The sequence below is a fragment of the Crinia signifera genome, chromosome 6 (genome assembly GCF_055691185.1).
Source record: "Crinia signifera chromosome 6, ASM5569118v1, whole genome shotgun sequence".
Classification (NCBI taxonomy): domain Eukaryota; kingdom Metazoa; phylum Chordata; class Amphibia; order Anura; family Myobatrachidae; genus Crinia; species Crinia signifera.
In genome coordinates this window covers 102,934,103-102,957,921 of record NC_139222.1, presented here as the reverse complement: position 1 = coordinate 102,957,921, position 23,819 = coordinate 102,934,103, and the positions used below count along the sequence as shown (strand labels likewise).

The 23,819-nt window shown below is 45.8% G+C and overlaps 1 protein-coding gene across 3 annotated transcripts; it reads right to left on the bottom strand.

Moving 5' to 3' along the window:
- Positions 1–258: 258 nt before the first annotated feature.
- CCM2L (CCM2 like scaffold protein) lies at positions 259–23,819 on the bottom strand. Of its 3 annotated transcripts, none has more exons than XM_083146625.1 (10): positions 23,578–23,819; positions 23,314–23,481; positions 21,177–21,260; positions 19,907–20,087; positions 18,130–18,647; positions 14,934–15,066; positions 13,501–13,564; positions 9,604–9,751; positions 7,687–7,825; positions 259–557 (listed from the first exon to the last, which is right to left on the bottom strand). In XM_083146625.1, the coding sequence occupies exons 1-10, from the start codon at positions 23,605–23,607 to the stop codon at positions 289–291; spliced, it is 1,734 nt and encodes a 577-aa protein (XP_083002751.1). In that variant the 5' UTR covers positions 23,608–23,819; the 3' UTR covers positions 259–288. The 3 variants fall into 3 exon arrangements, with proteins under 3 accessions (XP_083002751.1, XP_083002750.1, XP_083002752.1); XM_083146624.1 differs by having other exon boundaries at positions 19,907–20,090; positions 23,578–23,818; XM_083146626.1 differs by lacking the exons at positions 23,314–23,481; positions 23,578–23,819 and adding an exon at positions 21,381–21,423 and having other exon boundaries at positions 19,907–20,090.

The window sequence follows — 23,819 nt, the reverse complement described above, 5'->3', positions numbered from 1 at the left end:
TGGGTGAATTCATCCATCTAACATACATATATTTTGCACCAGAACAAAGGGTCGATACTAATCGCTGTGATGATTGGGGCTGAAGGGTGTGAGATCGGTGCCATTGTCGGCATTTAAACATCGCCGCAACAGCACATTGCACCCTCCGCACTGAATAAGATCAGCTCCCATGAACTCAAGTACAGAAATTTCCAGTTATATTTTATATTCATGGAAACAAACGCATTAAAACAATTGAAGTATATTTTATTAGTAGGGTTCAAGGTTGTTGTCGTTACAGCAGAATGGTCAAAGGAAATCATCATCACCCTCATCATCATCCCTTGCCAGGGCTTCAATATTGTGGGTAATGTCAGTAATCATGCGATTAAAACAGTTGGACTGTGATCCTGGCGAGCAGCTGTCGTAGTTGCGCACAGCAGAGGCAGATGTGTTACTCATACTGCGCTTGATCCTTCCAAAACTGTCAGTCAAAATTCCCCCATCCCGAATTCCTATGCTCTCCAGAAAGCCTTCAAAGAAGCCGATGTCCAGGTCAGGGATAAAAGGCCTCAGTCCTGCCCAACATAATAAAAAAAAAAGTAACTCGATTTAAATAGCAAGAGTTCCTCTTGTGGCTTGAACCAGTATATATCTGAAACTGTGTTCAGTATGTTAAAGCCCACAGACAACATGAGAGATTATTATTATTATTATTATGTAAATAAAGGGGCAAAGATGATTGATATTTTAATGAAAGGGGACACATTGATACCATAATAAGAGACACAGATTATTGCTATAACAATGTGGGATTGTCATGCCCCTCCAACTATTGGCCACACCCACCCAAGTCTGGCTGTGCCTCTTCAGGAGGCCTCTACAATTGCACTTCATGTGCACCTAGCATTCTCTAGCACAGTGGTAGCCAACTACGGTCCTCGAGAGCTACCAACAGTTCACATTTTCCAGACAACCTAGATGCAGGTGCACTCACTACTAGCCAAAACATTTTCAAAGATCCACAGGTGGAGCTAATTACTTCACTTGTGATTCTGTGAGGAGACCTGGAGTTGGCTACCCCAGCTCTAGTCCCATGTTATTCCCAGGTCAATTAGTTTACTCTGAGCCTTTATGTTCTCTGCATGTCATTCATTAGCATTCACTTGAGGTGGACTTCTGCATAGCAGAAGCTTTTTGGGTACTTGTTTCCTAGCACGGCGGCACCGATTTTAATTGTATGCAATCAGGTGTCAACCAAATTGCATGCGATGCGATTGATCCGACCCGATTTCACATTGGCCCCAATGTTAAATGCCCCCCAGACCCCATTTTTCATTGTATTCCCCCCCCCCCCCCCATTGTTAACGTCACGCCACGATCAACGCAGCGGTACATGTCCTCCGACCTTTTCATACCCCACTATTCACGTCGGCGTGGAGTTGATTTTATATAGTGTGGCAAGCGCAGCGAACCCCATGAGGGGACGCGCATTACTTCAGGCGTATTACGCAACCGCTCGCCACACTATATAAAATCAACTCCACGCTGCTGTGGATAGTGGGGGTATGAAAAGGTCGGAGGACGCGTACCGCCGCCCCTTGCGGGCTCGCTGCGCTCGCCACGCTTCGGGTTGGCGTTCATCGTGGGGTGGCGTTGCGTTATCAATTGGGGGGGCATTTCACATAGAACGTACCCATCAGGGTGGGTATACAACCAAAAATTGGGTATGGGGGGCCATTTAACATTGGTTCCTATGTAAAATCAGGTCCATCGCATTGGTCGCATTGTATGCCATTATAATGGCATACAATGGACCCAATTTTACATAGGAATTTAACATTACATACAATGTTTACAATGTAAAATTGGGTCGGTCGCATCGCATGCCATTATAATGGCATGCGATGGACCCGATTTTACATTTGTCGGGAAACCTAAAAAAAAAGCCCGAAATCGGGTCCGTCGGGTCCTATCGCATACCTCAAGTTAAGGTATGCGATGGGACCCGATGGGCGCCGTGCTAGGAAACAAGTACCGCTTTTCTCTTTCAATGGTCCTGGTGACACAGCTTCACATTGGGATGTAGGAGGGTCCGCAGGAGCCAGGCACCTATCCTAAAGCTTTTGGAGGGTAGGCTCCTCCCCTACTGCATCCCAGACTCCTCAGTTCGTGTTAGGTGCCCACTGGAGTGGGTGCTATTCTAAAGGGCTGCCGGAGCAGCCGAAGGAGTAGAGTTAGTTAGGGATTTTATTAACTTTTACACTAGCTAGGTAGGCACAGTGTGAGGATTCTCATTAGTGAATCCTCACACTGCTAGCGCAGCAGGAGCTGACAGAAGCGCGTCCTGTCAGCTCGCTGTGCACAGGGGAGACGCTGTCGGGCCTCCCTGTGCAGCGCTTACAGCTTCTTTTAAGAAGCTGCCTGGGCTCTGGAGCGTTCTGAAACCGGCTTCACGCTAGGTGGGGATCATGGGGGACAGGCGCTCCGTGATGGCGGCGGCCATTTTCTGCGGAGCTTACACACTGAGCTCCTATATGAGAGGACAGCAGTGTGTTACAGGCATGTTCCGAGTGGTCCCCAGCTGAGGGGGAGATACTGGAACTAGGAGATCCTACAATGGGAGCGGCTGTCTGGGGGTAGTTGGCGCCAAAAGTCACGGACCCCGCAGCAGCAGGGACTTGGTCCCTTCCCTCACTCTGTTTTGGCGCCATTCAGAACGCTTGCAGCGGAGCTGAGCTGGCTTACAGATCCTGACAGAGTGATTGAATTTCCTGGGCATCGCTTTCCCCATTCTGAAGACTACAGAAAGCTAAGTGAACTGAGTATATTGGTTCTGTATATAATGCCTGTACATTTAATGCTGTGACTGTGTTATTTGAGAACATCATGTCTGAGCAACAGTCTGTGGTTTTGAGGGAGGGAGCCTTTAATGCATTGAGCGCTTGCAGTGGTTGTACACTGAAATTTGTCCCTGAGCAGATGACAGGGGGGGCTTATGTATTTCTTGCGCTGCTGTGAAACCCATGGGGAGTGAACCCCAGAGGGTAGTGCTATCGGAGCTTGCGTGGGCTAAGTCCCTGGGCAGGTCTGAAAATGCTTAGGTGCATTACTGAACAGGCAGAGTGATGGCTGGTAACTTCCCCTAGACCATTGCCATTCTCTCAGCAGTCCTCTAGCTCCTTGCCTCGGACCCAGACAGATCCTGACTTATTACAGGTCATGCAGGATACTGGTAAGGGAATCAGCAGGTTTAATTACTTGTTGGACAAGTTTTATGGTTATTCTGTGGGGACCCCTAAAAGGTCTTATTCAGTGCCATTGTTAGCTGCTGATGAGGAAGGAGAGTACACAGACATACCCTGGGATCAGGGTGATGATTCTGAAGAGTCCTCAGCCTAAGGGGTGGAGGATTTGATTACTGCTGTTAAACAGGCATTGAATTTGTCTGTGAAGGATAAACTCCTGCAAAGGTTGTTTTTAAGAGACAGCGTAAAGAAACTGATATCTCCCTGCAGACGAGGGTTTACAAGATTTATTGGAAAACCCCTGATAAAAGGCTTTAGATGCCTAAAAGATGTTTAAGCCTGTATCCCATGCCTGAGGATCATACAGACCTCTGGGAGAAAGTTCCAGTGGTAGATGCTTCTCTGGCATGCTTGTCAAAAGCCACTGTGCTACCAGTGCAGGGGGGAACAGCCTTCAAGCAAGGCAATGGTTAAAAGGGTGGGCTACACACTCCGACCTCTGATTGCTTCAGCCTGGGTCTCTAAGGCCATGATTGGTGGGTCAATGACCTGTGCACTATTTGACATACTGTTCCTTGTGGGTTGTTACTTGCGGAGAAGCTTAAAGCTGCTGCAGAGTATGTGCTTGAGGCTGAGCAGGAAGCTCTCAAAATGGCTGCCAGAGTTTCCTCAGTGTCCGTCAATGCCAGGAGAGTGCTCTGGCTTATAGCTTGGGAGGCAGATAACGAGTCTAAGAAGGCTTAGAGGCATTAGCTTTTAAAGGAAAGCTGTTATTTGGTTCAGAACTGGAAGAGATTATTAAGCAGGCCACAGGTGGAAAAAAGCACTTTCCTGCCTACCCCTGCAGCCAAGCAGACATCAAGGTTTTCTGCTTTCAGGCCGTCCTTTCGGCCCTCCCCTAGAGGAGGTGCGTCCTTTCGAGGACAGTCTTTTAGGGGATAGTCTCAGTCCTCCAGGGGCAAGGCCCCAAAGTCAAAATTTGGTTCCTTTCATAAGAAACCAAAGGAGAGGACAAACCCTCCGCATGACTGCCAGGGGTTTTGCCCGGCGGTGATCAAGGTGGGGGGACGTCTGTCACTGTTCAAAGACGCATGGGCACTGTTAGACCGGGACTCTTGGGTGTTAGAAATTATGACCCAGGGTTACAAGATTCCCTTCAAAGGTCTTTCGCCGAGAAGGTTCATTCCTACACCACTACCAAAGGAGGCTCGGCTCCGTACGGCTCTCTTGGGAGCGGCTCATTCTCTTTTAGAGAAGGGTGTGGTAGTCCCGGTCCCCAGAGCGGAGTGGAAAAAAGGCTTTTATTCCACTCTGTTTTTGGTGCCCAAACCAGACGGGTCTTTCAGCTGATCCTAAACTTAAAGTCATTAAATATCCATTTGTGGGTAGACCATTTCAAAATGGAGTCTCTACGGTCTGTGCTGCTGCTAAGCCTGGACCAGGGAGAATTTTTGGCGTCCATGGATGTCCAGGACACATACTTGCATGTTCCTATCCACCCAGAACATCAGGCTCTATTGAGGTTTGCAATAGGAGACCTACTCTTGCAATTACAGGCGTTGCCCTTCGGTCTGGCCACAGCGTCAAGGGTATTCACCAAAATAATGTCAGTAATGGCGGCTGTGCTTCGACTGAGGGAAATCACGGTGATTCCATTTTTGGACGACCTGCGGTTCAAAGCGGAGTCAGCAGACAAGTTGAAGAGTCACTTGGCAGAAGCCAACGGGTTTTTGCAGATTCACGGCTGGCTTTTAAATGTACAAAAGTCTCAGTTGGTGCCGTCACAGAGACTCCAATTCTTGGGGGTTGTTCTGGATACCCAGTTGCATCGGGTGTTTCTACCAGAGGCAAAGGCCAGGGATCTGGCTGCCTTGGTACAGGAGATCCTCGGGTCTCAGAGCACATCAGTATGGAGGTGCCTCAAACTGCTGGGGAAGATGGTGGCGTCTTTCGAGACGTTACAGTTCGCCAGGTTCCACTCTCGAGTGTTCCAGTGGAACATTCTGACAGACTGGTCAGGGAATACTCAGACCATGATGTCAGAACAAATAGTGTTGTCTTCAGAAACTCGATCCTTCCTGAAATGGTGGACGGAGGTGGATTCCCTTCAGTGGGGTCGGTCCCTGCAGTCCTGGAGCTGGCTGGTAGTCACTACCGACACCAGTCTCAGAGGCTGGGGGGCAGTAGTCTTGGACCTGCGTCTGCAAGGCTTGTGGACTTCAGAGGAGTCTGCCTTACCGATCAACATCGTGGAACTGAGGACTGTGCGGAAGATGTTTTCTCTGGCGGGAGAAAGATTACAAGGGCTCCCTTTAGGGATTCGGACCGACAACGCCACAGCTGTGGCATATCTGAATCACCAGGGAGGCACACGCAGCAAGCTGGCTATGTGGGAGGTGTCCCGAATCTCCTTGTGGGCGGAACAGAATGTTCCAGCATTATCAGCAATATACATACCAGGAGTGGAGAATATAGAGGCCGACTTCCTGAGCAGGGAGGAGGTGATGGAAGGGGAATGGAGCCTGAACCCACAAGTATTCCACCAGATTACACTGAGGTGGGGAACCCCGGATGGGGACCTGATGGCATCCAGGTTCAACCATCAGGTACCCAGGTTTTATGCCAGGACGAGGGATCCACTGGCAGAAGCAGTGGATGCCATGACTATCCCCTGGGAGGGGAATCTTCTTTATGTTTTTCCGCCAGTTCCAATGCTGGCAAGAGTGTTGAAAAAGATACAGGCCCAGACAATTCCAGTAATTTTAGTGGCCCCAGATTGGCCAAGGAGGTCCTGGTACTCGAGGTTTCAGAGATTGTCTGTGGACTCGCGGCGTCTACCTCTGAGGTCAGACCTTCTAAAACAAGGACCGTTCAACCATCTGGATTCAGCTCGATTAATTTTGACGGCCTGGCTGTTGAAACCGCCATTTTGAGGAATATAGGATTCTCAGAGGCGGTGGTTAACACAATGATTAAAGCCAGAGAGTCAGTGTCTTCTGCAAATTATTATAGGGTCTGGAAGACCTATATTCGATGGTGTGAAAGACAGAAGTCACACACATCGCGATTTAAAATGGCTAAATTGTTGGAGTTTTTACAGGATGGCCTTTCCTCTGGGTTAAGCCTTCAGTCACTCAAAGTACAGATCTCGGCCTTGTCAATTTCTTTCCGAAGAAGGATTGCATTAATACCGGAAGTACAGACCTTCCTGCAGGGGGTTTCTCGATTGAAACCTCCCTACAAGCAACCAGTAGCGCCATGTTATCTCTGGTTCTGGAGTGCCTTCAAAAGGCGCCTTTTGAGCCGTTAAGGTCGGCTGACCTTAAATTCCTTACAGGGAAACTGGTATTTTTGTTGGCGGTGGCGTCAGCAAAAAGAGTATCGGAGTTGGGAGCTTTGTCCTGCAAGTCTCCCTCCCTTATATGTCATGATGATAGGGCTGTCTTTCGGACAGTACCCCAAATTTTTACCAAAAGTAGTCTCTGCTTTTCATCTAAATCAGGAGATAGTTCTGCCTGTGTTTCAACCCTAGAGGGTTCAAGGAAAAGGGGCAAATTGAGGAATTTGGATGTTGTGCGCGCCTTGCGCATTTATGTGGACAGAGGAAAGAGTGTCAGGAAGACTGATACTTTGCTAGTTTTGTATGATGTACATAATAATGGTTGGCCTGCTTCTAAGCAGACCATTGCTAGGTGGTTGCGCTCTGTTATAGCGTTTGCATATATTAAAGTTGGTAGGCCTGTGCCAGCCAGGTTTAATGCGCATACCACCAGATCAGTCGCCACCTCTTGGGCGGTTCGACATGGGGCAACAGCTGAGCAGGTTTGCAGGGCTGCCACTTGGTCATGTGTTCATACTTTTGCCAAATTCGATAGGTTCCATGAGTTCGCGTCGGAGGGCGCATCATTCGGGCGAGCAGTGATGAGAACTGCAGACCTGAGCGTACCCACCCAAAGGACCGGCTCTGGAACGTCCCAATGTGAAGCTGTGTCACCAGGACCATTGAAAGAGAAAAAGGGATTTTTGTAAGAACTTACCGTTCGAATCCCTTTCTCTGATATGGTCCTGGTGACACAGCGATCCCTCCCTTACGCTCAGTAAGTATGCCAGTGTTCATGATGTTTCATGTTATAATTGGTTGAAAAGTTAAATTTAAAATTGTGCATATAATATGTGCAGGCGTTGTACTGAGTTAATGTATTCCAGTGGCTTTGAAAGATTGAACTGAGGAGTCTGGGATGCAGTAGGGGAGGAGCCTACCCTCCAAAAGCTTTAGGATAGGTGCCTGGCTCCTGCGGACCCTCCTACATCCCAATGTGAAGCTGTGTCACCGAGGACCATATCAGAGAAAGGGATTCGAACGGTAAGTTCTTACAAAAATCCCTTTTTTGCATAACCCATTTCAGTCCTGTTTAATGTATCATATAACAATTAAATATGGCCTTGGCTTATACTGTACCTAGTAGAAGGAACTTCCGGTTTTCCCCATACAGCTGAAGCAGCTCTCTGCAGTATTCCTTTACATCCATCCCAAGGCGATATTCACGCAGAAGACAAGCAAAGCGGTAAATCTCCACTGGTGCTAGCTTATTCCTCAACTAGGAACATAAACATATCAATGTCATTAAATCATACAGTAAGACTCATTTAGTACTATGCCAATACCCATCCCCTTTAGTTTTGGTTTTATATGGCCTAGTCCAGTGGTTACAAAACTGGATGTTGTGGCACCCTGGGATGATGTGGGGTACTTGCAGGGTGGCACAGATTGGTGGTCCAGGACCAAATCAAATTATAGTCCATATGATAGGCAAAACTAGAGCTGGTGGCTGACAATCATAGAATTCTTAAACAGAATGGTTTAACTTAACCCACCTCCACATAACTGAACCCATGGATGACATGTAAGCACAATATATTTAATAATTCAGAATCTGATATTTTAGGACAGTGGTCTCCAACCTTTTTTGGGGCGGGAGCTACTCGAGACAAAATAAACCGCATGAAGAGCTACTAATAAAGAAAAAAAAAATCTGCATAATAATTGAAAAATGCCCTTTACACATTATGCAGACACACTGGAATTCCCCTGACACATTATGCCACACACCGCAATGCCTCAGACACAATATGCCACACACTGCAATGTCCAATATATCACATACATACCTTCCAACACTGGAGGCAGAGAAGAAGGGAGAAATTAGGGGGCATGACCTACTATCATGGCACTCCTGCGAGGCTATATGCCTCCAATACCCACAGTAATGCCATAAACACAATGTCCCCTAGCACTGCCAGATAAACAATGCCCACCTGATTGTGGTGCCATTCTAAATAAATATTCTGGCAGTACTGTGTGCCAGTGTAGCCACATGGGGTGCGGCCAATGAAAATGAGGGTGTGATACACATATGCCCCCAATAGTGCCAGAAACACATATGCCCCCAATAGTGCCAGATACACATATGCCCCCAATAGTGCCAGATACACATATGCTCCCAGATACTTTCCCACAGTGCCAGAAACAGGTATGCTCCACACTGCCATATACTTCCCTACAGTGCCGGGTATGCCCCCACAGTGCCAGGTATGCTCCCAGAGCCAGAAACAGGTATGCCCCACAGTGCTAGTTTCCCAGCAGCAGCACGCTCACCATTGTTGCTGCTGCTGCTGCTGGGGAGAGGACAGTCCGGTGTCCCCCTGCAGTGCCGCTGTCTGTGTCCCGTGTCGCCGCCATTTCCTTTCTCAGGAGAGGAAAGCACAGTGCACTGCGCCTCTCTCCTTCCCCTCACTTCCTTGTGGCTGGGCCGTCCGCCAATCAAAGCTCGCGGGCTGGATCCTGATTGGCTGCCGGCCCAGTCAAATGTAAGGATACACAGTGAGGGGTAGGAGAGGCGCGCAATGTGCTCTCCTCCCCTCAGAGAGAGAATGGAAGCGGGGGCTGATAATGGAGGAGCAGGCGGCGGCAGAGTGTTCGAGCCACCCGGATCGCTAGCGATGGGTTGGTAACCACTGCTCTAGGATGAGGTGATTCAACAAAGTTGGGGAACCACTGGCCTACTGCATAAATCAGTGCACATGGCAATGTTTGGGAACTACTACCAAGTTACTACTTATCTGCATAAGAAATCAGAGCTAGAACAGACAACCTGTCTCTATCTTACTATTGTTGAACCATAAGCCTAATGCTATCTTGCCAGCCATACTGGGATTTGTAGTTCCACTACAGTTGGAGAGCTATAGCTGACATATTGCTGAGCTACAGTGAACCTTATCAAGTCTGTATCTAACGAATGCTACTAAATAATCCATCATAAATCGTAATGTAGATCCACATCAGACTAGGCACATGTACGAGCAGTCACGCTCTTACAGTAATCATGTAATCCTGCAGTTGTTCTAGAGGTACTCCACCCTGATCCCCGTCGCTGGCTCCTGATGCCAAACTCGCCTCCGACACCGCAAAAGAAGGCGACGATTCTCCACTGTAATGCACTTCAAATGTATCGTGAGAGCCATTGCTGAGACAGAGCAGAGGAAAGCTTGATGAGATATCTTTTAAGTTCTAGGTTTAGCATGTTCAGGCCAGCACACAGACAGAAATAATTTAGTACAGACAGTTCTCTACACATTTACATTTTTTGCTATCATTTAGTGGAGTTGGCAACAATGCTATGTTGCTCAAGGTCAACCAAAATAAAGGCCAGAGAACCCAACGAAATACCACTATTGGCCAAACAGTAGTAATTTACAAAAAAAATAACTAGAGCAAAACAGGTCTCAAAACATGGATAAACTTTTGTTTAGTATTCATTCTAAGGGCAGGGCACTGACCACCAAGCAGGGCACATATTATATTAGAAATTGACATTACAAAAAAAAAAACCAAAACATTAAAATATTGCACACTGCACTAGGATTACGCCCATTAAACTTTGTAGTATTCTGCTATGCCTCATTACATATTCTATCATAATGACAATTACACATTATGGCACACACTGTAATGCCTCTTACACATTATACCACACACCATAGTGTCCAATAACGATGATGGCATGTACCGAAATACCCATTACACATGATGGCACACACCGAAAGTTCTCAGCGGCATGTCAGTGCAGTGGGGGGCAGCGTAAGGGTGCACAGTGCCACACACAAAAAGGGCAGGGTGTATTTTGAGGTTTTAAAAACAGGCAGGGTGCAGCACCCTGCAAAAGAAGTTTCCATCTTTGCTGATGACACAAAACTAAGCAGAGTAATTAGACCAATCGAGGATGCCTCCACGCTTCAGAATGATCTTAATAAACTAGATCAGTGGGCAAAAAAGTGGAAAATGAGGTTCAATGTGGATAAATGCAAGGTTATGGATGTTGGGAGACATAACCAATGTGCTAGTTATAACCTAAGCAGGATGGCACTGGGTAAATCAGAATGGGAAAAGGGCCTAGGAGTCCAAATTGATAGTAAACTGGTGTGTAGTGCTCAATGTCATATAGCAACAAATAAGGCTAACAGGATACTAGCATGTATAAGAATTGGTATGGAGAGTAGGGACTCAAAGGTAATTATGCCACTGTACAAAGTATTGGTTAGACCGCATCAACAATACAGAGTCAAGTCTGGACCCCGCACTAGAAAAAGGACATCACAGAACTGGAAAAAATGCAAAGAGCAACAAAGCTAATAAAGGGAATGGAGAATTTAAGCTATGAAGACAGATTGAACAAACTGGGATTGTTTACACTAGAGAAGAGTACAAAGAGGTTTTTTTTGGTCGGTCGCACAAGACCTCTAGTAGAGAGAGGTGGACCCCCTTATGCAAATGTTTATTAAGTACTAATATGGTGCTGGGGGTGTGCTACCATCGGACATGAAAATTTGTAAACACAAAAGAGAGAAGAAGATGTCCTGTGTTGGTGCACCAAACAGAAGTAAAATTTAACTTTTAATAATTCTTTTAAGAACTGCGAAATAAAATGTTAACATATAACAACAAACAAGGGTAGGGTTCACACAATTTTTAAAACCAAGGTGGCAGGCAGATGTTGCAAAGATGTTTTTGTGTAGTACTGTATTGAACTTTTTAGATAGTGTGCATCTGGTCTGTCTAGAAATGCTACTCTGGCAGGCCAGTGGACGTGTCTGAGCGTAGGTTGAAGCAAACCTCTTATTCTTATAGCTCTAAATGACACGGGTTTTTGTGCGTGTATGCGGGATTGTTAACCTAAGAAGGTCCCAATACCATCAGTGGGGATCCACTAGCACTGTGAATTTTACACAATTTGTGGAGGGATCTGTAGATCTAACTCTCGAGGATGGTCCCTCTGAGTTTATGACCCCCTCTGATGGGGGCACTAAACCAATGTGGATTGCCCTGTGTGTGCGTTAATCCGGCGTGAAAACGCTCTAGGATTAGCACGGGTGTCAGTGCACCCCAGGGTATCTCACTGCGATGATCCAGGTGGAGCCGCCTCCAAGAGATTACACGCTTTGGACAGTCAGCACCGTTGTGGGGGCTGTCGCAGTGTGTTACTCTTTCCTGGATACAAAGCTACCGCTATTCCTATGCATTTAGACAGTTCAGATCACCCGGTGTGTATGGTCTCTAGCAGGGAGACGCTCCAATATAGTGCCTGTATAGGTACACCACCGGGGTAACCGACTGTGCAAGGTCAATTGGAGCCGCCTCCAATTGGTTGCATCTGCTAGGCAGTATGCACGAGTGTGGGGGCTATCGCAGCGTTTAAACTACACACAATCAAAATACATTAGTAAGAAAAATAACAAAAGTAGCAAACATCTGCCTGCGCACCACTAGCCGGCACGCGCTTCGCAGATAATAGCTTCCTCAGGGCCAATCAGATCAAGTATTCTAATGGGTTTATATAGCGGTGGTGATGTAGTGTGCTCCAATCGGCATTGTGCCAGGAGGACGCTCCTCCGGAAACACGCCCGGAGTCAGCCGTCCTATCATGTGCCTCCAGGGCATGCGAGCCCCTGGACGGGATCTCATGTGGTTCAAAAATACACGCAGCGTACTGGCAATCCCGCATACACACACAAAAACCCTTGTTTGTTGTTATATGTTAACATTTTATTTCGCAGTTCTTAAAAGAATTATTAAAAGTTAAATTTTACTTCTGTTTGGTGCACCAACACAGGACATCTTCTTCTCTCTTTTGTGTTTACACTAGAGAAGAGACTTTTAAGGGGGCACATGCTTAACCTGTACAAATATATCAGGGGCCAATATAAGGAACCTTCAGGCACCGTTTGTTATGTAAAGAAGGACTCTAGGACACGTGGGCATGAGTTAAGATTAGATGAGAGAAGATTTTGTTCCCTTAGAAGGAAAAAATATTTTACGGTCAGGGCAGTCAAATTGTGGAACACAATAAATACGTTTAAAATAAGGTTGGACAAACATCTATTGGGTAAAAGCATCCAGGGGAACAAATAACAATTATGATCCGTCTTTAAATAAATCAGAATACACTATGGGGGATTCTGGTTCACTCGCAAAGACAAAAAGCACATGTGCACTGCAGGTGGGGCTGATGTAAAGTGCAGAGAGTAAAGGTGCGTACACACAGCGGCGATTTTGTGCAAAATCGCAGGAAATATGGTCGCTGAGCGACCATATTGCCCGCAATGGTAGTGTGCACCGGCGATATATCGCCGGGTGCGCGCTCCCGTTTTTGCCCCTGTGGTGATCGCTAGTCACAGGAACATGCTCCTGCGACCAGCTGATTTCCACTGCCGGGCTCCCCCGGCAGTTTCTTTTTCATCAGCGACCATCTTTGGTCGCTGATGTAAAGTAGAAACTGAGCAATATATTGCTTAGCCATATATTGCTCAGCAATATATGGCTGAGCAATATATCTCCCCCGTGTGTACACAGCATTAGATGCACATGTTACATCGGCCCCACCTGCAGTGCACGTGGTTTTGTCTATTAGAGAGTGATTGTGCCTTTGCGAGTGAACCAGAATATCTCCCTATGTATAATAAGGGATGTAGGTAATAAATCATACACGCTAACCAGGTTTAACTCGATGGACGCAAGTCTTTATTCAGCCTTAACTACTATGTAAGTTACCTATTAACTTCAGAAAAGATCTGTTCCTAATTTTATTTTTAACAGAGCTGTTTCAGGTGAAGAGGAAATATCTCAACAAAAATGATATCACACACACACCACACACACGCACACACACAGTGTAACATTAGTATTTAGTGTCAACAAAAACAAAGAAACTATACTTACAAAGAGCTGCAACAGCTGAAGTCCGCATCGTAGGAAAATGTCCCATTCGTGTGCGAGCTGTCACCTGATACACGGGAATAAATAACCGTAAAGTGCACCTGTTTACATGATGTGAAGCCAGCAATAATGAAGGTTGACTCAATATTCATAAGAATGTAGCCTATATATTAGGAAAAAACTAGTAACATTACTTTAGTGACTGCTCTACATAAAGGGTAATGACAAGACTAAGCATATATTAGACAGGGAACAATGCAAAAAAGGACATTTTTGCCTTAAGGCAAAAAAGAACAGGCGCCTGCTGGGGTGGTGTGCCAAGCAGCTCACACTGGGGAAGGTCAAATCCGCTATATAAGAGAAAAAACTAAAAATGGTGGAGCGCTAAGTGCAAAATAGTAGGATCAATAAGGTATTACAATCACTGGTATATTTATTTAGCAATAAAAATAATATATTGATTGGGGTTCCAGACGGCTAACAGACAATGTCTAGTCACAATAGGTAGACACCAAAAGTTAGACATGCATTAGTTAGACAGTGACAAAACTAACAACACAAGTTAAATGAAAAATCAATGTGTGTACATGGACACTGTATAAGTGTGGTTATAGTATATTACATCTACAACGTCTAGGTCTACAGTCATATGGTCGAACACTAATGGTCGACAATCAAAAGGTTGACAGACAAATGGTCAACAGAGTCAAAAGGTCGATGTGGAAAATGTTGACATGGAAAAGGTCTAGATGCATTTGACAAAATTTTGAGCTGATATGTGCAGACAGGCGGTATTTCCTGCCCTAACATCCACTACGGAGTGTGCCGAGCGCAGCGATTCACTGAGCCCGAAGCATGGCGAGCGTAGGACACTTATACAGTGTCCATGTCAACCTATGTTGACATAGACACAAAAAAACAGAAAACTCATGTCCACCTTTACAATGTCGACCTTTTAACCATGTTGACATTTTGGCTGTCTACCTATTTACCCTGTTGACCTTTGGACCATGTCGACCTTTTGATTGTCGACCATTGGATCATGTCGACCTTTAGACCCTGTCGACCATTTGACTGTCGACCATTAGTGTTCGACCATATGACTGTAGACCTAGACATTGTAGATGTAATATACCATAACCACACTTATACGGTGTCCATGTCCAGTACACATATTGATTTTTCATGTCAACATTTTACTTGTGTTGTTAGTTTTGTCAATGGCTGTCTAATGCATGTCTAACTTTTGTCAATGTCTGACTTTTGTCAATGTCTGACTAATGCATGTCTAACTTTTGGCAATGTCTGACTTTTGTCAATGTCTGACTAATGCATGTCTAACTTTTGGCAATGTCTGACTAATGCATGTCTTGGTGACATTGTCTGTGAGCTATACCACACCCATTGATTGTGCAAAGCCCACGCCCATATCTTACAGCGGGACAGCCATGGTCTCTCAGGTGGTGATGTGTAATGATAACCGGCCCTGTCCACACATTCAATGCTCTGATCTCCATAGATGATCTGGAAAACCTGACAGATGAGAGCACATGATTCCTCTGCGGCGTCCTGAGATGATACAGAATATAGGTTCAAACAAAGTTTTGGAAGTACAGCATATATAACAGACAAGGCATATTTTTATTATAGCCATGGGTGTGGGTTATAAGATCGACAGTAAATAGTTGCTACTTCAACAGTTACCTGGTCAACTGGGTCAAAGGTCAACACAGGAATGGTTGACACATTTTGGGCCTAATTCAAACCTGTTTGCTAGGCTGCGTACACTTGCGGACCGTCAAATTATTTGTCTCCCCTTCAGAAATAAAAGGAGGGGGCGGGTGTTGATATCAGCCGCCTACCTCCAGCAGTCATCGACCCACCTGCATGCCCAGTGTTTTCAAGGGGACACCCATAAAAACGCTGGGCGTTCCCCTGCCCATGTGAACACCTTGGCAAGTGTGATAACTGCCAAAGGCGTTCACACAGGGGGTCTGCACATGAGCATAAACGCGCATGCACAGACCCCCACCACTGAAAACGGGGCCAGATTCGGACCTGTAGGAACAGGTCTGAGTCAGACAGTTTATTTGTTCTTTTAAACGTAACTCTTCCCGTAGTGCTTAACCAGTACATTCCCCCTGGTCCCTAAGCCTAATGCTTCCCCTGGTGCATAACTCTAAACATACATTTTGTAGACTAACCTCCCTGCCAAGTGCCTAACCTAAAACATTCCCTCCAGCACCCTCTCCCTATTCCAAGTGCCTAACCCAAACCATCCCCTCCAGCACCCTAACCCTATCTCTCCACCAAGTGCCTAATCCAAACCATCCCCTCCAGCACCCTAACCCTATCTCTCCACCAAGTGCCTAATCCAAACCATCCCATCCAGCACCCTAACTCTCCACCAAGTACCTAACCCAAACCATCCCCTCCGGGACCCTAACCCTATCTCTCCACCAAGTGCCTAATCCAAACCATCCCCTCCAGCACCCTAACCCTATCTCTCCACCAAGTGCCTAATCCAAACCATCCCCTCCAGCACCCTAACCCTATCTGTCCACCAAGTGCCTAATCCAAACCATCCCCTCCTGCACCCTAACTCTCCACCAAGTACCTAACCCAAACCATCCCCTCAAGCACCCAAATCCTAACTCTCCACCAAGTGCCTAACCCAAATTATCCCCTCGAGCACCCTAATCCTATCCCTCCACCAAGTGCCTAACCCAAACCATCCCCTCCAGCACCCTAACCCTATCCCTCCACCAAGTGCTTAAACCAAACCATCTCCTCCAGCACCCTAACTCTCCACTAAATGCTTAACCAAACCATCACCTCCAGCACCCTAACCCTCCACTAAATGCCTAACTCAAACCATCCCCTCCAGCACCCTAACTCTACACTCAAAGCCTAACCCAAACCATCCCCTCCAGCACCCTAACCCTCCCAAGTGCCTAGCCCAAACCATCTCCTCCAGCACCCCAACCCTCCACTAAATCGCTAACCCAAACCATCTCATCCAGCACCCTAACCCTAATTCTCCACCAAGTGCCTAACCCAAACCATCGGCTCCAGCAACCTAATTCTCCACCAAGTGTCGAATCCAAACCATCTCCTCCAGCACCCTAATCTTAACTCTTCACCAAGTGCCTAACCCAAACCATCCCCTCCAGCACCCTAACCCTAACTCTCCACTAAATGCCTACCCCAAACCACCCCCTCCAGCACCCTAACCCCAACTCTCCCAAGTGCCTAACCCAAACCATCTCCTCCAGCACCCTAACCCTAACTCTCCACTAAGTGCCTAACCCAAACCATGTTCTCCAGCACCCTAACCCTAACTCTCCACTAAATGCCTAACCTAAACCTTCCCCTCTAACACCCTAACTCTCCATCAAGTGCCTAACTCAAACCATCTCCTCCAGCAAGCTAACCCTCTACCAAGTACCTAACCCAAACCATCTCCTCCAGCACCCTAAACCTAACGCTCCACTAAGTGCCTAGCCCAAACTATCTCCTCCAGCACCCTAACCCTCCACTAAATAACTAACCCAAACCATCCCCTCCAGCACCCTAACCCTCCACCAAGTACCTAACCCAAACCATCCCCTCCAGCACCCCAACTCTCCACTAAATGCCTACCCCAAACCATCCCCTCCAGCACCCTAACCCTCCACCAAGTGCCTAACCCAAACCATCCCCTCCTGCACCCTAACTATCCACTAAGTGCCTAACCCAAACCATCCCCTCCAGCACCCTAACCCTCCACTAAATAACTTATCCAAACCATCCCCTCCAGCACCCCAACCCTCCACTAAATAACTAACCCAAACCATCCCCTCCAGCACCCTAACCCTCCACCAAGTGCCTAACCCAAACCATCCCCTCCAGCACCCTAACCCTCCACTAAATAACTAACCCAAACTATCCCCTCCAGCACCCTAACCCTCCACCAAGTGCCTAACCCAAACCATCCCCTCCAGCACCCTAACCCTCCACTAAATAACTAACCCAAACCATCCCCTCCAGCACCCTAACACTCCACCAAGTGCCTAACCCAAACCACCCCCTCCGGCAGCCTAATGCTCACTCTGAAATAAGTGCCTGACCCAAATAATAATGAAAAACCACATGCCACCTACAGACCAAACTTTTCGCCATGTTGGCCTTTTGACCTTGTCCACCTAAGTCCATGTTGCCAATTTAACTAATGACCTTTTGACCCTGTTGACTTATTTACTGTCGACCATCTAGTGCCAACCTAGTGACTGTCTATATTCTATGCAGATTCCTGTGGAAATATGTACACATCGGAGTAGGGAAGGATGGTCTTACAAATTGTAATGTGTACATGATGATGTATAGTCAGGGACAGCACCTACTCTATAACTTGGAGAACCATAACAAGGGATTGTACATCCCACCCCCCAAAAAATGTTCATACTATGCTTTTCAGGTATTACTGCTCATTATCAGCCAGGGCTGTTAATTTGCACCACCCTGAGATACCACACAAAGCAGTAAAGTATACATGCATAAAAAATAAAGTACTGATGTGTATATACAATACAATAGATTATAGTCATTTGAACATGGAATACCTCTTTCATATATTGTAGACAACTAACTTACTCTGTTCTCTACAGCCAAGATTATCAAGTTGCAGTAAGCATCTGGACAGGGCTCCTTTGGATCTAACGGATTCTGCCCTGCAGGTCTCCGTTCCCAGCTGCCCCCACAGGGCTGACGTCTCTCCCAGCTGCCCCCACAGGGCTGGCGTCTCTCCCAGCTGCCCCCACAGGGCTGGCGTCTCTCCCAGCTGCCCCCACAGGGCTGGCGTCTCTCCCAGCTGCCACTGAATGTCATTCTCCTTTCCCAGTTATTACAGGCCTGTCGCCCACCTTTTTTTTCCCAGCTGCCACTGTCTTGTTTTGCACCGCTCCTCTCCAAGCTACCTCCACCTTTGGGTCGCCCATCTGAAGACTTGTGTGCCATCTTCCAGTCCAAGCTACATATAGTATGACGCCTCTCCATACCGCCCCCTACTGGTTTGGATCCTGGCCGCTCTCCACCTTGGCTCCTATCTGCTTTTCCAACTGGTGGTTTTCTCTCCAAGCTGCCTGTGGCTGGCACTGGGTCCAATCCAAGCCCTAAGGAAAACATCACACAATTGAAACTCCATTTGAATGTATGCAGAGCTAATGCAATCCTGTACAATGGATTTAAAAAAACAAGAAAAATAATGGAAAATGTTGTCGCCGGGGGCTATCTTATTGAACCCAAGGCTGGCGAAACTAAATCCACAATAATTGTCAGCTTTCACAGATTTCACTATTAATTGGATTCCACCCCACCCAATAATGCTCAGCTAATTATTTGTGAACATTACTGTCCAATATTATGAAATACTACATTTACAAACAATTTTAGTTCACATGGTGTTCAACATGATCATACCAGCATCATTTGGATGGTCACATAATTCATCTTTGTTCTTGAGCAGCTCAAAAAACATGATGATCACCAATCTCAGAAAAACATACAATATCTAAGATATCAACAATATCACTCTTTCTCTGAGGTATAATGTACTATAGCTGTACGAATGAATGGGATAATGGTAGTTCAGGAAAGATACAGTTAATCACTCATCAGAACATAGTACTATTTGGAATCATTTCCTTTTCCTGTAGTAATAATAAACAAACTCCTCCTGATATTTCTTGCTGCTTGAGGTTCAATGCAAACTCATTCTTTAATGGACAAAACCATGTGCACTGCAGGGGGGGCAGATGTAACATGTGCAGAGAGAGTTAAGGTCCATACACACTGGCCGATTTTGCCCAGTGTGCATGGACAGCGATGATCGTTGTCAATGCTGGGGGGGGGCGGAGCATACACACTGAGCGGCTTTCCCCCTATCAGCGGGGGGGAGGACGACTTTCCATATCGCAGAGCTATGGAAAGCCATCCACAAAGCCGCTCATCGCTGCCCTGTACATACTGGGCAGTTTTGTACTGGGTTTTAGATTTGGGTGAGTTATTTTGTGTCTGTACAGAGTAAACACTGGCTGCCCCACCTGCAGTGCATATGGTTTTGTCCATTAAAGAATGAGTTTGCTTTTGCGAATGAACCAGAATCAGGCTCTTACTACATTCAGAAATACTATACAGTAAATGCCTGGGGTTTTTACCATATTTCTGCAATAGTGGGTACCACCACTTGTATGATGCCGTGACCTGCACAAGTGCCCATACACAAGTATGATTTTGCCACTTTTCACCAAAAAATTAGTCAAATCGCAAGTGTTTGACATCCCATCCTATCCGATGTGCATCCGTCCGAGTCAACTAAAAAAAGGGCCAATGTGTGCACTGCATGCAGAAACTGACAGCTTGCTTCTCACACCTGTTTTGAGCACTAGCAGGTGAAGAGAATCGTCCCTAACATAGGAAGCGGCAGCGATCTCATGAGTGGGGATCCGCAGAATCAGCTCCTCGTTGTCTCTCCAGGTAAGTAAGAGACTACGAGCCGACATACTGAGGATGCTGTCCTGCTCAGGGGTGCAGTGCAGTGGGAGTTCTTTTAGCTGCTGCAGAACACAGAGAGAAAAGAGAGTGGGGGGGAGAGAGAGAGAATGTATAAGGATATTGTCCACTGGGAAGTTTTACAGTCAAGAAAACAAGGTTCTCAAGAATACAAACAATTATAGTGTATTTCCAAGATTATGGGGTACATTTACTAAAGCTTTCGGAAAAAAAAAGTGATGTTGCCCATAGCAACCAATCAGTTTCTGTCTATCATTTCGCTATTGCATCTTGATAGACAAAGGAGCGAATTCAATGTATGATTCTGACACTATGAATCATGGCCAACCCGAAGTCAACATGACTGTCAGGATACACGTGAATTGGTGAAATCCACATGTATTTGGACTAAAATAGCCTCAGATTTGACAACCTAGGTGGCCGTTTTCAACTGTGCCGATTCAACTTTTTAGAAAGTCGAACCTGACAGGCTTCAATGCAGCCCCATTAAATAGATGTGTGCCAATATATCTGCACCTATCTTCATTTTTAGAAACTTTAATCAATGAACCCCTTAATATTGGGAGTTCTTAAATATAAATGGCCCCAAAATGACAGTCTTTGCTAATACCAATTCTGATCCCCAGAGACTAGTTTGCAGTAAGTACAAGCGGTGGGTGAACTTCACACAGCTCAACTGACTCTATTTAGAGCAATGTAATTAAAGGGGTAAAAAAGTTTAGGTTAGGCTACAGGTTTCAGACATATTTTCGGGCCTCTCTGCATGATGAATGCAATACGCCCAATGACAACAGTGCTTTTAATATAAATGTCATGGTTGGGGAGTGGAATATGAACCTTATTCTGGGTTAATCCATCCCCCGCACGTTTGAACGGGGGTCCAATTTTTTTTGGACCCCATGAAAACGCTGGGCATTCCCATGAAAAAATCGCCGGTGACGTGGGTGCGGGGAGCTGACATCAGCAGATGTCAGCTGCCCGTCCTGTCCTCAAACAGGGCACCCGCAGCTTTGCGAGTCAACCAGAATAAGGTCCTATGAGTAGATTGGGTAACAGGTAAGTTGACCTACTTCTGGCCAATACAGAGTGATGTCCAGTTTACTCTTCTCATAGGAGTGAGCATTACTTACCCTCGCTGTATCCAAAAGCTGCAAAATTTCATCTCGACTAGATGGATTCAAAGAGGCAATGACCCAAGTCAGGTGGCCTAAGAACTGCGAAGAAGATTGAAGAGCGTTGGCAAGTTTTTTTATTTAACCTTTCTTCTAAAATAGTTTTTATTTATTCCATGACAGGTTAGTTCCACTCAGATACATGCTGCTGACTGTCCTTACATATTGAACGAGGGTATAACTGAATGGAATGGAGGTTGCGCATAAGACCTCCCCTCTCTTGATGCACCCTGGAGAACGTCTGAGTCGGAGGACAATTAGAAGCTGTAATCACAAAATCCCATCTCATAACTACCACTCCCACAGCCATTATGAACTATAAAACTAACAAATAAAAAAATACCTTTAAAAAATGCCCAAATGAATCTTCATATTAACACATAGGAGTACATTCAATGCCAAACAGGCAAGCTGTGACAGCAAGCAGTGCGTATTTCTCACCGTCATAGCCCACTCTCATATCACCCCACCATCCTGCACTGGCTGTTTCCACCTTGCTGTTTCCACCTTGCTGTTTCCAAAAAGCGAGATGGAAACAGCAAATGCGGCCGCCAAAATGGCAAGGCGATCGGCTATATGCAGCGGGCTGGCTGCAATAGCGGTGAACTTCGCCGTTTGGGGAAATTGAGGATTTCCCCGGAACATAGAATAGGGCAAGGGGGTTAAACGATCCTCAGCAAAAAAAGCCATCCTCGCCATAAAAAAAACCCTTGCCGGCCGCATTGAATATATCCCTAACCAGATACATCCAAATTACAGTTTATTCAGTATTCAAACATATATGGCTTTTAGGAGTTCCCAAATACAGACACTACCAATGTTCGGGTGAGGTTGTCTGTGCCCCCCCAGTTTAAATGCACAATCCCTATTTTACATATCTTGAATTTAGGTTCTCTTATAAAAAATAAAAAACTTCCCATATCCAGGGTTGGATGTAATAAAAGAACATAGCCTTTTTCAGAATTTGTCCACATTCCCAAATGTAGCAAGCGCTGAACTGGGGGACATGTTCTGGACCTTGATCCTGTTGTGCACTATCTATATATAGGGTGGGTTACCCAATAGAAGCCAATAGAAAGCTTCTTTTTGCTTTCCTGAGTCAGATCACCATTGTCCCCTGTGGCAAGTGCATCAACCAATACATGCGCAGAAGGACACCCACATCACAAACCCGGAAGTCCTTGTATTGCATAGGACAGCACTTATTGGGGAGCGGTCTTTGGTGACTTTCTAGGTACACACCACCATTATAAACCCAGTATGTGCTCGATAAGGGGCAGCATGTATTGCATCCTAAATGCGATAAGTAGTAAATCCAACCCACAATATTAGTTCTGAACATTAAATGGAAGGCAAAACCTGCCTATTATAAGGGTACAGTATGGTTAACTGTAATAAAGCGATTCACTGTTACATGAAAAGTGAATTGGGTATAACGCAGTCATACTAGGACTGGTTTTCTGAACCCTAGTTCTCTAGTACCCCAATAGCACATGTTAGGAGTGCATCATTAATGGTGCACAGGTAAATGTATCTATCTGAGTCAGTATTGATCTTTTCTGCTCGAAAAACCCCAAAATCCTAATACCAAGAAATAAGAAACCACAGCTTTAGGGAATGCGGAAATACATATTTAATTTCTGGACACAGATGCAAATTGTGGAATTTTGGTATGTATTATAGGAGTTTGTACTATGTATAAAAGCTACACTATATCAGACTATCATTTAGAACAGTGGTTCCCAATCTGTGTGCTATGGCACCCTGGGGTTCCTTAGGGCACTTGCAAGGGTGCCTTGGGTTGGTGGTACAGGATAAGCTTAAATTATTTATGGTCAGTGTGATCATTATAAAAACACATGGACGTGGAAGTAAATCCTGATCCTCGCTATAAAACTGGCCTAAAGATGACACAAACACAATTTACTTTTTTTTCTTAATAAGAAACTTTTATCCTAGGGGTGCCATGAAAAAATTCTGATAATGTAGGGAACAGTGAAAGTTTGGGAACCACTGATTTTGAACATAAATTAAACATGTAAAATGATCCTCAGTAAGCATACAGTATGTTCCTCCCCATTCACTATCATGTTACCTTTACTTCCTTCTCCACGTAATCATGAAGCAGGATCTGGGGATCCAGTAGGTAGTCCGGAGCCATCACTGGTACGGAGTGCAGGGGACGGCGGTAACTGCTGTTCCTGACTGCTGAGCGCCGAGCAGACTTAAGTGAAACTAACCGTTTAATGGGAGAAACCAAGGCCTGTAAATTGTAAATGCAGATGAGAACCAGGAATGGATGATAGAAGTTGTGCTAGAACAGACATGGAACTAAATATACAGAGAAATACTATGTTACCTTCTTTCCTTTCTTCGGCTGTTGGTCCATGATGTACTGTTTTATATATCCTGCCTTGCCGCTGGTTTTCTACTCTCTTCCCTTCCTAGTAATCTTTTTATCCCAAACACTCCTGGTTCCCACCATCTTCCAGTTCTTCTTTCTGACTGATCACCTAGCTGACTCTGCCTTCTCTTCCTCTCCATACTTCATATCCTTTGTTATTTCCCTACAGAGGAAACTCCACCAGCTAAAGCCCAGAG